This window comes from Marmota flaviventris, chromosome 11, assembly GCF_047511675.1.
Source record: "Marmota flaviventris isolate mMarFla1 chromosome 11, mMarFla1.hap1, whole genome shotgun sequence".
NCBI lineage: Eukaryota > Metazoa > Chordata > Mammalia > Rodentia > Sciuridae > Marmota > Marmota flaviventris.
Genome location: NC_092508.1, coordinates 78808199 through 78823630, shown reverse-complemented (window position 1 = coordinate 78823630; position 15432 = coordinate 78808199). Strand labels below are relative to the sequence as shown.

The window sequence follows — 15432 nt, the reverse complement described above, 5'->3', positions numbered from 1 at the left end:
GAAAGAATATTGGTGAAACTTAAAAACATTTTTCAAAAAAAATTTAAAAACTTTGATTGTTGTTTCCACTGGGATTTATGAATACATCATTACTTTTTTAATTTTTAAGAATAATTTGATAAAGAATGCAATTACTGGGGCTAGGAATGTAGCTCAGTGGTGTAGCGCTTTCCTAGCATCTGATGTCTTGGGTTCTTTCCTCAGCACTGGCCCCCAAGAATCTCATTTTAAGCTTTGTGCTTCCACTCTGAACATATGAGGTATTGAATGGGCATCTTAGAGATGGATGATTTTTTTTTCCCTGAATCTTGATAATAGTATTTGGTACACAACAGTAACCGGGAAATGTTTATAACCATATACTTTTACCTTATATGGAAAAAATTATGGAATGTGTATTATTGTGGTATATATGGGAGAAAGTCATGCTTTGTTACTGCCGCTGCTTATTATTGTTGGATAGCTAGTAGCTGGAAGTTTCTAATCATGATACTTTTCTTCCATAGAATTTGTTGTACTTGGACAGGATTGTTCATATTATTACTGTAATGGTTGATTGCATCGATTTTTCACCATATAATATTAAATATCAGCCCAACGTTAAATGTAAGTATCTTCATTACATTTATTTGTTGCAATATTTCATCAACTACCAAATAGTTCTCTATTAGGATTTTACCCTTTACTTTATCATTATTCATTTATTTATTTATTTTAAATATATGTATATTTTTAGTTATAGATGGACATAGTGACTTTATTTTTATGTGGTGCTAAGGATCGAACCCAGTGCCCTACCACTCAGCCACAACCCCAGCCCCTCAATTTTTTATTTTATTAAATGTTCTAATTTTTAAAATCTTTATTTTAAAATAATCATTTAATTGGTATTAAAGTTAGAATTATTAAATTGGTTGTGGTTTTATAAGAAATTAAAAATCTACACGTTTAATGGAATTTTTTTACCATTTTTGTTAAAATTGGACAGTTAGAATTAAAACAGATTGTCCTTTTTTTGGCACTGGAGATTAAATCCTGAGATGCTTTGCCACTGAGCTACATTCCCAGCCCTTTGTAATTTTTAAATTTTGAGACAGAGTCTCACTAAATTACTGAGGCTGGCCTCAAACTTGGAATCCTCCTGCTTCAACCTCCTGGGTTGCTGTAATTGCAGGCATGCACCATTTTTTCTGGCTTAATTAATGTTTTAAGAAAATATACCCATCTGTCTAGGTTTATATTTTCTTACCATATAGGAGATGATTACCTGCTGTTAATAGAAATGTCAGTTGATGTTGAGCTTTATTATATTTTTCTGTTTTAAGATCTATCATTATTTTCATTAATTATTTAATATAAATATTTCTAAAACATAACTAGAATGCTTTTAGAATGTTTTGGTTTTTTCAGATTTTACCAAATTAAGATTGAGTAACATGTTACATATCACAACATCCTTTCCTGAATTCAACTAAGTTAGGTTTTAGATGTGCTTGCAGTAAATTTCAGCTATCCTCTTGAACTGAGCAGTACCTAATCTGATTATGTCTAAGTAAGAAAAATAAAACTGTTTTGAACACCATAACTTTAAAAGATTATAAAATGTAATGATACTAGAAAACATTTCATAAGTCATTGGAATTATGTAGGACCAAGATGATTAGCCCCATGTTGACATTATTTTAGCCATGTTGATACTTGTGAAAATTTAGATTTATCTGAATATCGGAAGTGTCCATGATCTATGAACTCACAATTACAAATTTCTCCTGGTTATATCATTCCATGTCTGTCTAGAACAGAACCAGAGATCATCCCTTTCCTTTTTAAATTTATAGAATAAGATTTCAAAATCTGCTAGCAGAAATCTAGGAGCAGAAACAGGAAATAAAGAGTTGCATAAAGGATATAGTTATCATCCAGGGCTGTGCATCAGGATCTCTTGGGGACTTTTTAGATGACCTATAGTTATTTTAAATTTAGAGAAACTTTGCTAGAATTACACACAGAAGCTGCATATCCTTTTTCTCAGATTCCTCAATTATAAATTGATTGCATTTGTCTTATCATTGCCCCCAGTAAACCGCCCCCCTCCTTCTGGACTAGGTATTGAACTCAGAGGTGCTTAACCACTGAACTACATCCCCACCCCCTTTTTATATTTTATTTAAAGATGGGGTGTTGCTGAGGCTGCCTTTGAATTCATGATTCTTCTGCTTCAGCCTCTCAAGCTACTGGGATTACAGGCATGCGTCACTGTGCCTGGCCAATATACATTTTATTCATTCTATGAAAGTATGTCAGATTAGTGAACAAGCTGGAACATTTTATTACTTTTTTAAAAATATTTTTTTAGTTGTTGATGGACCTTTTTATTTATTTATTTAATTCATTCATCTTTTATTTTTTTGGCTGGACCTTTATTTTATTTATTTATATGCAGTACTGAGAATTGAACCCAGTGCCTTACACATGCTAGGCAAGCACTCTACCACTGAGTTATAACTCTAGCCCAATCTGGAACATTTCTTGCCCTGTCTTTCATGCCCCATAAAGTGGAGCACTTAAGGGCCCGGTATGGTGGCACACTCCTATAATCCCAGCAGCTCAGGAGGCTGAGGCAGGAGGATCATGAGTTCAAAGTCAGTCTCAGCAAAAGTGAGGTGCTAAGCAACTCAGTGAGACCCTGTCTCTAACTAAAATACAAAATAGGGCTGAGGACGTGGCTCAGTGGTCAAGTGCCCCTGGTTTCAACCCCCTCTTCCCCAAAACCAAAAAGGTACCCCCCCAAATAAACAAACAACAACAACAACAAAACAACGGACCACTTAAGCAGCTTAATCTAAATTTGTCATATTTCCTCAAGATTTGATTCAGTTCTCATTCATTTTTATAGGAATATTACAACAACAATGCTGTGGGTCTTTTAATTCATGTGTCCCGTTAGTGATGAAGACAATATTTACTTTTTGGTTCAGTTGGTAATGTGACAGATTTCCACAGTAAAGCTAATTACTGTATACTTACTAGTAAATGTTTTGTGGCAGACACTTTGAGACTATATAAGTATCCTGGGGTGTTTGTTTGTTTGTTACTAGGGATTGAATCCAGCGCATTTTATCTCTGTGTTACATCCCCAGTCCTTTTTTATTTCTTATGTTGAGATAGGGTCTTGCTAAATTGCTGATGCGGCCTTGATTTTGCAGTCCTCCTGCCTTAGCCTCCTGAGTGACTGGAATTACAGGCATATGCTACTGCTCCAGGCAGTATCCTATTCTTTAGGAAGTTTTCACTCATGAGTTGATCAACCTTTAATGCTTCTGGCCTCAATTCCTATTTTTAATTATTTCATTCTACTCTATAATAAATCATTTTATATGTATTGAATCGTACAAGTGTAGGTGACATCTAATGTAAGATAAACCTTCTGATATCCTACATTTTATTTTTATTGGTATGGACTCCTGGGTTTCCAGTTTGTTCAGTGGACTTTAGTTACTATTATTTATCTTAATGACCAAGATATCCCAGATTTATTCATTAAGGATGACCATTGAGTTGTCTTGTGTAACTTTTTGACACATCCCGTTATTGGTAGGGAACTTGGGTGTGAAATATTTAGCTTCATCTTGCACTTTCCTTGCAGCCTTGAATCAGCCATTCTCGAGCGAACATGGTTCCTTTTAGCTGAGATTAGCATTTTAGAAACCAAGATTGTTTATTGCTAACAAGATGATGATGTTCTTGGATCCTCTGAGTGGACAGAATTGAAAAATAGAGGTGTATGATCTCTTAGCTGTTATTGTTGTGCTTTGTTTTCTCCAGTAATGGAGATTGAACCCATTGGTGTTCTACCACTGAGGTACATGACAGCCCCTTTTTATTTTCTAGTTTTAGAAGGTCTCAAAAGTTGCCCATCTTGGCCTGAAACTTATGACCCTCCTGCTTTAGCCCCCTGAGGCTCTGGTATTACCATGCTTCTACCACTGGGCCCACCTCCCTGCTTCTTTTGATGTACTTCTTGTTACCATCTAAATATCCCACCATTTCACATTTTTCATCTTTCTGTATTTGTATTTAACTACTCTTTAACTGGGAGAAAACCTGCTTGTTGTTAATCTCAATATATTTATAGTCATTGGTATATAACCAGTTCTCTGATATATTACCTTAGCCTTAACCTTAACATCCTATCCAAGAATTTCTGGGTAGCATTCAGGAGTGTATATGTATATTCATGTCCAAGAAACTGATTTTAGTGCAGAAGGCTGACTTTATTAGCAACACTTTTTCTTTTTTTCATTTTACCACATGAGACTAATTAGTAAGCACTGGATTAGAGATTTCTATTAAATCTGAGCTCTCCTGGCTTATAAAAATGAATTGAGAGAAACAGATGACATTTTGGAATGGGTATGATTTTTCAGGGCAAGAGTGACATGGGTTGATTCTTGTAACTGATGTCTGGAAAGAAGTGCTATAAGAAGAGTACAAAGGAAAGTCAATGTTATTATGACATAATTTTCTTTAAATTAGAAAGTAGGTACTAGTTCTTTGTTATTTTTTGAGACAAGATCCTAGTAAGTTGACTAGCCTGGAATTTGTCATCTTCCTGCCTCAGCCTCCCAGCTTGTTGAGATATACCCGGATAATTTAGTATTTTGTTAAAAATTAGTTGATGGGGCTGTGTTCGTGGCTCAGTGGTGGAATGCTTGCCTAGCCATGTGTGAGGCTCTGGCTTTGATTCTCAGCACCACGTGTAAATAAAATAAGTAAATAATTAAAGGTCCATCAACAACTAAGAAAAAAAAATAGTTGATTTAAAAAAAATAGTTAAAATTTTGAGAAACAGAAAAATTTGTAATGTATTTTTGAATTTCCTGGAGAATAGACTCACGTGTTCTTATTCTAGATTTGATGTCATTTTCTGTTGTCACTAATTTTCATTGGTAAAGCTACTATGATATATGACCATTAATAATGTGTGATTTTAGGGTTTGTTTGGAGTGTCACTTGAATACATGTGTATTTGATGCATCTAGCTTTTAAATGTGAGAAATAAATTTGTACATTCAGACAGTGTGACACTGTTTTCAAAGTATGTAAGTTTTTGATCAGTGTAATTATGTCTTAGCACCACAGAGATCTTCAGATTGGTCCAAAAAGAAGAAGGAGCCCCTAGGGAAATTGGCTTCTTTATTTAAACTTATTGTGAAAGTGATCTATTCTTTCCACACTCTGAGCTTCAAAGAAGTATATTCTGATACTCTACTTGCTATTGGCACCTCGATCACCAACATGCTTTCCAATGTTTTTGGACATATTTCTCTGCCATCTATGATCCGAAAAATATTTGCAACTTTAACAAGACCCTTGGCATTATTTTATGAAAACTCAAAGTAAGTATTTTGTGCTTAGTTGTTGAATTAAATTTGTGCAGTTAAAATATATGTAGCAACTTTTGTTTTTTTACCAGTTTTGTTGTTATGGATGGTAATCTTTACAATTTACACAGGGTAATATATTAAAATATTTTGTTAAAAAGATATCTCAAATAGTATAGAACTTTGAGGTAGAATTGAAGTGCCCAAGAACCTGAAAAATTCCCCAATAACATACTTATAAAAACACTTTGAAAGAATTTCTTAATAATCTTGTAGCAAGCTTGGTTGTTCGGTGGTAATAGTTTGTCTTTTATAAATTTATGGAGGAAAAAAATAGGTAACAGATTTTATAAAGTGCAGAGTCCAAACATTAAATTCATGAACTTATTACCTCTTCAAATTATTTGCGTCTTTGCTGTATTAAAAATAGTTTGTTTTAAAAATATTCAGAAACAGGAAGCTAGTACAAACACTTTGAGGTCTACTGTGTTTTCAATGATTCGTTTTTTTAAAGATGAGGTTTTCCCATGTTAAATCAAGTTTGGCATTTTTTTTTCCCCTTGTTAAGACTTAGGAACAGTGTTTTACGTCATTACATGTACACATTTGTTTTTATCACTATGGTAACCTCATTTTCAGGTTTAAATTGATAGATAACATAGTGTCATATTTCTAAAATATAAATGGTCCTCTCTTATGTGTTTTTCCATTCTAGGCTTGATGAAGTTCCAAAAGTGTACAGTTGTCTGAACAACAAGGTAACAATAAAAAATTGTTCATAAAACATAAATGTTCATAATGAGAAAATAGAGTTTAGATGTTTGTCTACATTATATATAATTTTGCATATTTTTAATGGACATTTAATATTATGAAATAATATGACACATTCATAAGTAGATTTTCTTTTTTAAAAGATGGTGTTAATAAGCTAGCTTAAAATCATAGAATTCGTGATGTCATCTCTTTATATATGTGCTCAGTTGGGCTTAAAATTTTGTAGGTGAAGAATATTTTGACAGTTATTAATTCTTGTTAAATTGATATAAACACATTGTTTTCCCCTGTCAATGGGAAATACACTCAAAATCAAGTTGGTTTATTGATAAAATTGCCAGATATTTTGTCAGCATATAAAGAGATTTACAGTGATCAGGGGGCCTTGTTTAAAATTATTGAAATTTAAAAAATTGAAATAGCAACATGTTTTGTAAGTTAATATTTAGAATGCTTTTTGCTCTTATTTTTTTCCTTTTTCCTAGTTAGAAAAGCTCTTAGGAGAAATTACTGCTTGTCTACAGTATAGCTACACTGGAATTTATGACAGTGAACTTCTTGAACTGCTTTCTCCACTGTTCTGTATAATATTTTTGCACAAGAATAAACAGATTCGAAAACAAAGTGCTCAGTTCTGGAATGCCACATTTGCTAAAGTGACCATGTTGACTTACCCTGAGGAATTAAAGTATGCAATAACACATTTTTATTCCTTATATATTCTGTTATGATAATATGAATGGGATTTTTGGTATTAAGATAATCTTAATATGGGGAATCATTGCATAAGATTTTATACTTATTATTTGGATTTCTTGGTAATTACTAAACATTCTTTAACATTTTTGTTGGGTCTTACAGTAAATTTGATTTTAGGAACCAATGAAAAGAATTTTAAATTATCCTAAAAAGAAGGGCAAGATAATGATGATTTTTAAAGTTACTTGAGTGCTTAATGTCATATTTTACTTCTGTTTGAATTTATCCATGATGAATATTTTGGAAATTTTGACACAAGGTTTAGAGATGAAAATTTGGAGATTCTTTTGAAAAGTACAGATTTCTCCCATTTTTATACATGTGTAGAACAATCTTTTAAGATTTTAGCCAATTTTCATTTACTGTTTAAAAATTACTTTTAAGCTTTTAGCCAAATTTCATTTACTGTTTAAAAAGTACTTGTAATTGATGTACTCTAGCCTGATGTTGTGGGTCATACCTGCTATTTCAGCTAACAGGTAGGCTAAGTCAGGAGGTGTGCAAGTTCAAGGCCAGTCTAGGCAACTTACCAATCCCTTCTCTGTCAAAATAAAAACAAAATGGGCTAGGGTTGTGGCTCAGTGGTAGACTACCCCTGAGTTCAGTTCCTAGTACTATCAGAGAGAAAGTGTATATGTGTACACACATAAACAAGTGTATGTATTTGACAGTGCTTGTTAACATCACCACTATGCACCAGTACATTTGACTCAATGTATATATATTTGTGTACTTTTTTAAAGACCTGTACTAAGACAAGCCAAACAGACACTTTTACTTCTCTTGCCTGGTTTGGAAAGTGTTGAAATCATGGAGGAATCCAGTGGACCATATTCAGAAGTAGTGAGTTGTTGTTTTTGTCATTTTGTTTTTAAATTTTTGATGTTTAAATGATTTGTTTATCGTAAGTGATAAATAAGTAGAACCTGGACAAGAGTTCCCTAACATGATTTTTTTTTTTCATATGTATATATAGAGTTGTCTGGCCTGAAATACGAGTATAAATTAAGTGCAAAAGTTTTCTCTCGAGAAATACTCATGTGAATTACACTCAACTCATGTACCTTATATGTAGTCTTTACAAGCATCATAACTGTTAAAACACATCAATGGAATTATTTTGGAAAAAGTAGAAATGAACTTACTAAAGTCTTTATACCTAAGCAAGAACTGTTCTTCTAGATTTCATTTCTTTGTATTAAATTCATCACTACTTCTATCAGAAAAAAATAAATCTTTACTATTACATCACCCTTAGGACCAAGGTCACTTTGACTGATACTTGATTACCATCTAAAGATCTAGGAGTTCAGAGGCATAAAGGCATGGATGGATACTGTATTCTTAGGAAGTTGAACATCCTTAGAAAGTATTTTTCTGTTTAGCAACAGATCTTATACAGCTATTGGTTTGTGTGCTTAGAATCAGTAAGGAAAAAAATATCAGTAACTATAGTTACTGATGTTTTGCTTTTGGAATAAAAAAAAATTCTCACCAATAAAGACTTTGTTGCTCAGTGTAATTTAGTCTGCTAAAGCCATACATTCAGGTATAAGAGAAAATGTTCTTCCTACATTAATATTCTCTAAACTGTGTGCTTTATTAATCTTCTTTATTCTTTAATGTTGAAAGTTTTGTGGGCTTTTTTGTGTGTGTGTATTTTCAGTAATGGGTACAGTGTTTGAGTCTAGCAATTTGATTTATATTGCAATATTTATGTGGTATGTCTTATTTTCAAATTTCATGAAATTAAAATGGTATAAAACAGTATTGGAAAATTTAGACAATCTATTTACTGTCTTTTGACAGTGTTTAAATTTAAAATAAGTTATCATTAGTATGTGATTATTAGATGTGAAAAGAAATGAAAGTAGTAGAGTTGTCCTTAATGAAATTGTTTTTATTTTTAATAAAACAGATGGAAAACTCACAATTAAATGTGAAGATAAGTGGTATGGAAAGAAAATCAAGTGGAAAAAGAGATTCCTTTTTGACACAAACAAAGGATAAGAAAGAAAATGTGAAACCATCAGTCAAAGTATGTTTTCAACATTGTATTTAATAGAATTTTAAAAATAAAGCTTATAATAGCTTTTTATTTCAAAACTTCTCATTGCAAGGAAAAGTTATAAATGGCTTAACAAATATGGGATGGTGAGGATTGGTAGAGTTCTTCTACAAAGACTAATAGCATAGTATGAAAATCTGGAAGAGGAAGGTGATGACTCCTTCTCAGTAAGGGTAAATCTGTGTAATGCTTAGCCTCATGATAATACTTATATGTAATTTATCATATGTAATTTATTCCCAGCAGTAGTCTCCATAAGATAAGATGACTCTAGGTCCCAGTGACTAAAATAGGTAGTGTAAGAGAACATTTTAGAATTGTTGTTATTATAGTACTTAATTTGGAATAGATTACATTCTTGTAGATGCTAAAAATAGAATGATACAATGTTATCTTTACAAATTTTCAAAGTTATTAGTGTGTAAGACATACTATATTGGCAGCCTTACTTAATTTCACTAGTTCATTGTTACAGCTTGGAAGTGATACATATACTCTTCACCAGTTGATTTCTATATTTGATTTCTATGTTTGCCCGAAAAACACATCTTAAGGTGTACAGATTTGCCTCCTTTTAAAGGGCTTAATTTTATTTTCTCAGCATTTATTAGAAGTAGAAAAATAGTGAAGAACATTATTACTAATTTGTTATTTTGAATATCATATGGACTGTACATCAGACTTAGAACTTTGAAAAACCTTTATCAGTATTAGAAGGAACTGGAAGTCATTTGAAAATGATGTTGGAACTGAAAATGTACATTTACTTTTTTAAAATCTGCAGCTAAAATTAGAATCTTCATCTCCAAAAGTAAAGAGTGAAATGCTGTTGGAAGAGGAAAAGTCAGAAAATTTTGTGTTTATTCCTCCAGAAGAAAAAGAAGCAAAGGAAAGAATATTAACTGAACATCAAAAAGAAGTACTCAAAACAAAACGGTTTGTAGGCCTTTTGTTTTGAATTGGACATTTATTTTGTAAAGTATTTATTCATGTATCTTTAGTTTTAGGTGGACACATTGTTTTGTTTTTATATGTTGCTGAGAATCAAACCCAGTGCCTCATGCATGCTAAGCGACCACTATACCACTGAGCCACAACCAAAGCCCTGGACATCCATTATTTATGCTTAGATTTCATGTAGGAAATTACAGATTTGTTGTTGCATAATGTGTTTGGTAAATTGATTGGTTTTGTTGGTTTGGGATTAAACCTAAGGCCCCACATGTTAGACCAGCCAACTACCACTGACCCTTTGAATTGTAAGTTTTAATGGGAGAAATTACACTTTACTGTATTTTATAATATATAAAGTGGCCTAGTAATGTGCCACATATTGCCAAATGGAATTCCTTTGTTGAGGTAGGTTGTATAGGAAGATAAGTTCATGAGAAATCTGGAAAGTAACCATATAGATCTTGATTGTGTAACATTCATAAAAGATAATTTGGTAGATTGCAATTAATTTCTAATTGTAAGAATAATATCAGATTTGTAAAGTTACAAATAAAATATTTTTCAGGTGTGATATTCCTGCCATGTATAATAATCTGGATGTTTCACAAGATACCTTATTTTCTAGTCATTATAGTCAGGAAGAGTCTGTGTAAGTATGAAAGCTTTTGGACTTGTAACAATTTCTCCTAATTTTTTTTTAAGTACAATTTAATTTCCATAATTCTTTATTTCAGGGAAACACCTAATTCAAGTGAAAAACCAATGGAAGATTCTGAAATGATAATTAAGGTATATTCAATATTTTATATTTTAGGGTTTTTAGAATCACCTATTAGGAATAAATTGCAGACTGGGGGCTGTTCTTCATTTTATTAATTTTAAGGTTTATTTTAGAATCATACACTAACAGAATTATAGTCATATGTGTGTATTTAAATGTGTTTGGCTTTTATTGAATAAAATGAGGAGCACATTAATGGGCATCTTCTATTACTTTTGGAGTATTTGCATTTTGTTGAAAGTTAGTGGTCATCTCGGTATTACTGAAGTTTTGCACTTAAATTTTCCTTGGAAGTGAAACTTGTTTGCAGATTTAATCTGTATATATATTTCTGTACAGGAAAAGCAAATGCAGCATGACAGTGTTATTCCTCAAGATACCAAGGAAAACTGTGGTATGAATGAACATCTTGAAAAGGCTTCTGTTTCAAATAATGGATGTAGTTCTGTTGAGGAAACCAATCCAGAAGTATTAATGACCAGTAGTAATGATGTCAGAAAAATCACCTTAACTTCATCAAAGAAAGCTTCAACTGAATGTATACCTAATGCAGAAAGTTCATTTGTTGTCAACAGCTCAGTTTCTAATTCCTCTATTTCTGGAACTCCCCCACAGCCTACAAGTCGAAGGCAAACCTTTATTACGTTAGAAAAGTTTGATGGTTCAGAAAATAGACCTTTCAGCCCGTCCCCCTTGAATAGTATATCATCAGTTGTTACAGTGAAAAATAACCAGGAAAACATGACTAAAACAGATACTACTTTAAAAACAAAGAAAAGAGAAGTGACTCGATCAAAATCTGATTCAGAGAAAGTGGTGAATGGAGTTAAGAGATCAAGCCGGAGATCTAGTAAAGCTGAGCAGTCTGGAAATAAAAAGTCTAAGCCCTTAATGAAATCTGAAGAAGAGAAAAATACTCAGGAATCTACCGAAGACATGATAGCCTTAGAAAATAACCCACCTGGTTTTCTTAATCAAACAGAATGTGTGCAGAATAATCAGGATCATCTTTCTGAACCTACAGTGGAGTATGAAGACACAAAGCCTAAATCAACAATAGAAAATGATGTAGTGTTGGAAAATAATACTGTGGAAGAGAAAAATGGAGAGGTTAATTTGGAATCCAAAGAAAATACACCCCCAGTCATAATACCAGCAGATCAAATGGGAAATGAAGAGAATCAGGTTCAGATAACTTCAAACCAAAAAACCCTTAGACGATCTTCAAGGCGACGTTCAGAAATAATAGAGTCAACCACTGATAGCCAAGATAAAGAAAATAGTCACCAAAAAAAGGAAAGACGTAAGGAAGAAGAAAAATCTCTTCAAAAGAGTCCATTGCATGTAAAAGATGATGTGTTACCTAGGCAAAAACTGACTTCTGAACATGCAGTACAGGAAAATTTAGTTGAGAAAGGAAATAATTTACATGAGAAAACTTTGGGGGAAACCAGTGCTAATGCTGAAATTGACCAAAATAAAAGTAAACCAGACCTTGAGAATATTAGTTCTGAAGCAGATAGTGCCCAGGACATTGCTGATAAGTCCTCTGAGAAACCTTTAAGAGGACGAACGCGTTATCAAACAAGAAGAGCATCTCAGGGTTTGCTTTTCAGCATTGAGAACTCAGAATCTGATAGTTTTGAGGCAAAAGAAGAAGGATCAAAGAAGAAGAGATCTGGAAAGTGGAAAAACAAAAGTAATGATAGTGTTGACATGGAAGAACAAGAAGAAAAAATGGTACAAGAGTGTATAAAAGTTGAAAATCAGACGCCTGAGTCTAAAGCAATTTCTGAAGTAGATATGAAATCTCAGATTTGTGAAACAGGTGAAAGTACTGTGGTAATACCTCAGGAATCTAAAATATCTTCAGATTTGTTGCAAGCTTCTGATGATGTACCAAATACACATGAAGGAAAAAGTAAGACTAGCAAAAGCACAGAAAATTCCTTTACATGGCCACCTGTGCCAGAATCAAATCTAAGGACTAGAAATGCCAATAAAAGGTTACATAAGGGAGATTCTGATAGTGTGGGAGAGTGTTCAAAAGTGGGGCCATCAAGCGTTGCTTTGCTTTCTGAAAAAAGTATTCAAATTGTTGAATGCCAGCACAAGAGAAGTAGGAGGGTCAGGCGATCTAAAGGTTGTGACTGCTGTAGGGAAAAATCAGAGCCCCAGGAAAATTCATTTATTGGGTTAAGGAACATAGAAAATGATGATGAAAAGAATAGTGAAACAAAAGCAGATGTGCAGACACCTGGAACTGTATCAAAAAGTTGTGATGCTAATCTGCATTCTGAAGTAAAAATTTTAGATGAACATCCTAGTGTGAATTTTGATTTGGGTCTCAAGGAGGAGAACGATACTATAAATGATTTAGTAATTGTACCTGCAACTGAATTGAAAGAAAATACTATTGAAAAATCTGTTCCTCCTGAAATAGTAACTTTTAAGGAGGGCACTTGTGATATGGATTCTGGTGTAGCAACGTGTCTTGAAAATGAGCCATCTAACATATTAAAAGTTGTGGGCCCATGTGCATGTGATTCCATGGACATTTCACAGAAATGTTCTCCTTTGGACACTAAAAAAAGGAAACGAGAGTTTTCTCCAGAAGAAGTTAACATTGTTAATGTTGAAGGAAATGCATGTAAAGCAACAGTGGGATCAAATCTGGAAGAAGTAGAAGCTATGGAATTGGATATAAAAAGTGATAAATCTGAAACTAGCTTAGAAAAAGATAAATCTGAAGCTAACTTGGTTGAGAAAAAGAGTGCCAAAATAGATATTTCTGAAGAAATGGTAGCAGAGGGAAATACTAAAAGTGGCATACCTGAAGCAGATAAAGCTGAAGAAGTCAATGCTGAAGAATTGAATGCTGAAGCAGCTGCAGCACAGGAATATAACTCAGGTACTGGTCTTTCTGATAAAACCACACCTATAAATGTGAATCCTCAGACGGAGATTTCTGAACAAAAAGCAAACGGGAAATTGGGTGGAGGAAGTAATGAATCTGATCTAGGCTCACTTGGAGAAATCAATTTTGAAATTGAAAATTATGAAAAAACAGTGATTGAGCAGGTGAATTCTGAAACTGACAGTGTCGAGGAAACAAAGGACAGGGACAGGACTACCAAAACCTCTAAGCCAGAAGAAGCTCAAACAGAAAGATTGAATGTAGAAACTGACAACTTTATTCCTGACACACTTGAAATGAACACTGAAGAAGGAAAGATTGAATGTAATAAAACTGAAACTAATATTGAACTTAATAAATCTGAAGAAATGAAATTAGATGACAATCAAGTAGTAGTAGGAAATGATACTTTACAGGAAGTTCATCATACTTCAGAGACAATGGAGGAAACATTACAGTCTTCGTCATCTGAAACAGCTATCTCTGAACTGGTAACAGAAGATAATAATGCATCTCCTCAAAAATTAAGGGAGCTTGATCCTTTACTTTTGTCTGCAAACGACAGTCCTAGTGGTATGCAAACACGATGTGTCTGGTCCCCATTGGCTTCTCCATCTACCAGCATTTTAAAGAGAGGACTGAAAAGACCCCAAGAAGATGAGATCTCCTCACCTGTTAATAAGGTAGGAGGAATGAGGTTGAATATAAAAGAGTCTAATATTTGGTTGAAACTTTGGGCCATACTGTGTCATATGGTGAATGACAGATACTAGGATTATATGACCACTTCTTTATTTGTCATGAATGCTAGGGAAAGAGCAGGTAGAACAAAAGGAGATCAAAACTTTCAGGATGTTCCTTCATCTCACAACACTAAAGATCTTTATGCAGCTCTGTACATTGTTCACCTTTAGCAAAATTGGTAAGACCTCTTCTTAGGGTCTTTTCTGCGCTGCATACCATAACACATGAGGAACTCGGGTGACATTGATAATACAGGTTTAGCACTTAATGTTTTCTGGGACATAATGTCTCTTTTACTTGAGTTTTTATATAGATCCTTAGATGATGATTTAGAAAGTTACTTGGGCTTCCTTTATCAATTTTATGAATCCCCACCCCTACTCCTGGAGTGCTAGGGATTGAGTCCAGGGTTTCACACATGATAAGCATGTGCTCTATCACAGAGCTACACCCACAGATCCTCTCTCATTATTTTCTTATTTATATTGCCATCTCCTGCACTAAGCCATACCTTGTTTGGTTCAGAAAAAAAAAAAAAAAATTGGATTCTGGGTGTCTAGATTATACCCTTTTCTTTTCACAGTTTATTGAATGAATGAATTTTAAGAAAGAGGAAGTGAGGTGTGCCTATATAGACCAATTTCCTCTATGTAACTAAGTAGATGTTCTGAAAAGGTGTTGACATTCTGCAACTTTATTTTGAAATTGAATCTGCTATTGTCAGATGTACTTATAGATATGTGAATGTATACCAAAAAAGATACTTTGATTTTTTTTTTTCCCTTCAGCAAGCACTTTTGGGTGTGTGGGGGGGTGATGTGCGTGTGCGCATGCGCGCATGCGCGTGCACCCACTTGCTTAGGGATTTGAACCCAGGACTTCATACATGCCAGGCAAGCACTTTACCAGTGAGTCACATAGCCAGCCCAAGCAAGCACATTTTAAAAACTTTCCTTCTTAATCTCTATGAGTAGTTTTCAGCTTTCTAAAATATATTGAAAATTTTGCTGAGAATTGAGAGATTAATCCATTTAAGAAAACTTAACAG

The 15432-nt window shown here is 33.5% G+C and overlaps 1 protein-coding gene across 3 annotated transcripts in view; it reads left to right on the top strand.

The window, feature by feature from the left end:
* The window catches only part of Rif1 (replication timing regulatory factor 1), a 61862-nt gene that overhangs the window by 34427 nt on the left and 12003 nt on the right, over window positions 1-15432 (top strand). For all 3 annotated transcript variants that reach the window (XM_071619180.1, XM_027937915.2, XM_027937913.2), the window contains exons 21-30: window positions 507-606; window positions 5135-5399; window positions 6100-6142; window positions 6647-6849; window positions 7664-7763; window positions 8839-8958; window positions 9773-9924; window positions 10508-10591; window positions 10677-10731; window positions 11063-14323. In XM_071619180.1, the coding sequence (XP_071475281.1) occupies window positions 507-606; window positions 5135-5399; window positions 6100-6142; window positions 6647-6849; window positions 7664-7763; window positions 8839-8958; window positions 9773-9924; window positions 10508-10591; window positions 10677-10731; window positions 11063-14323 (4383 nt within the window). The remainder of the gene's footprint in view (window positions 1-506; window positions 607-5134; window positions 5400-6099; window positions 6143-6646; window positions 6850-7663; window positions 7764-8838; window positions 8959-9772; window positions 9925-10507; window positions 10592-10676; window positions 10732-11062; window positions 14324-15432) is intronic.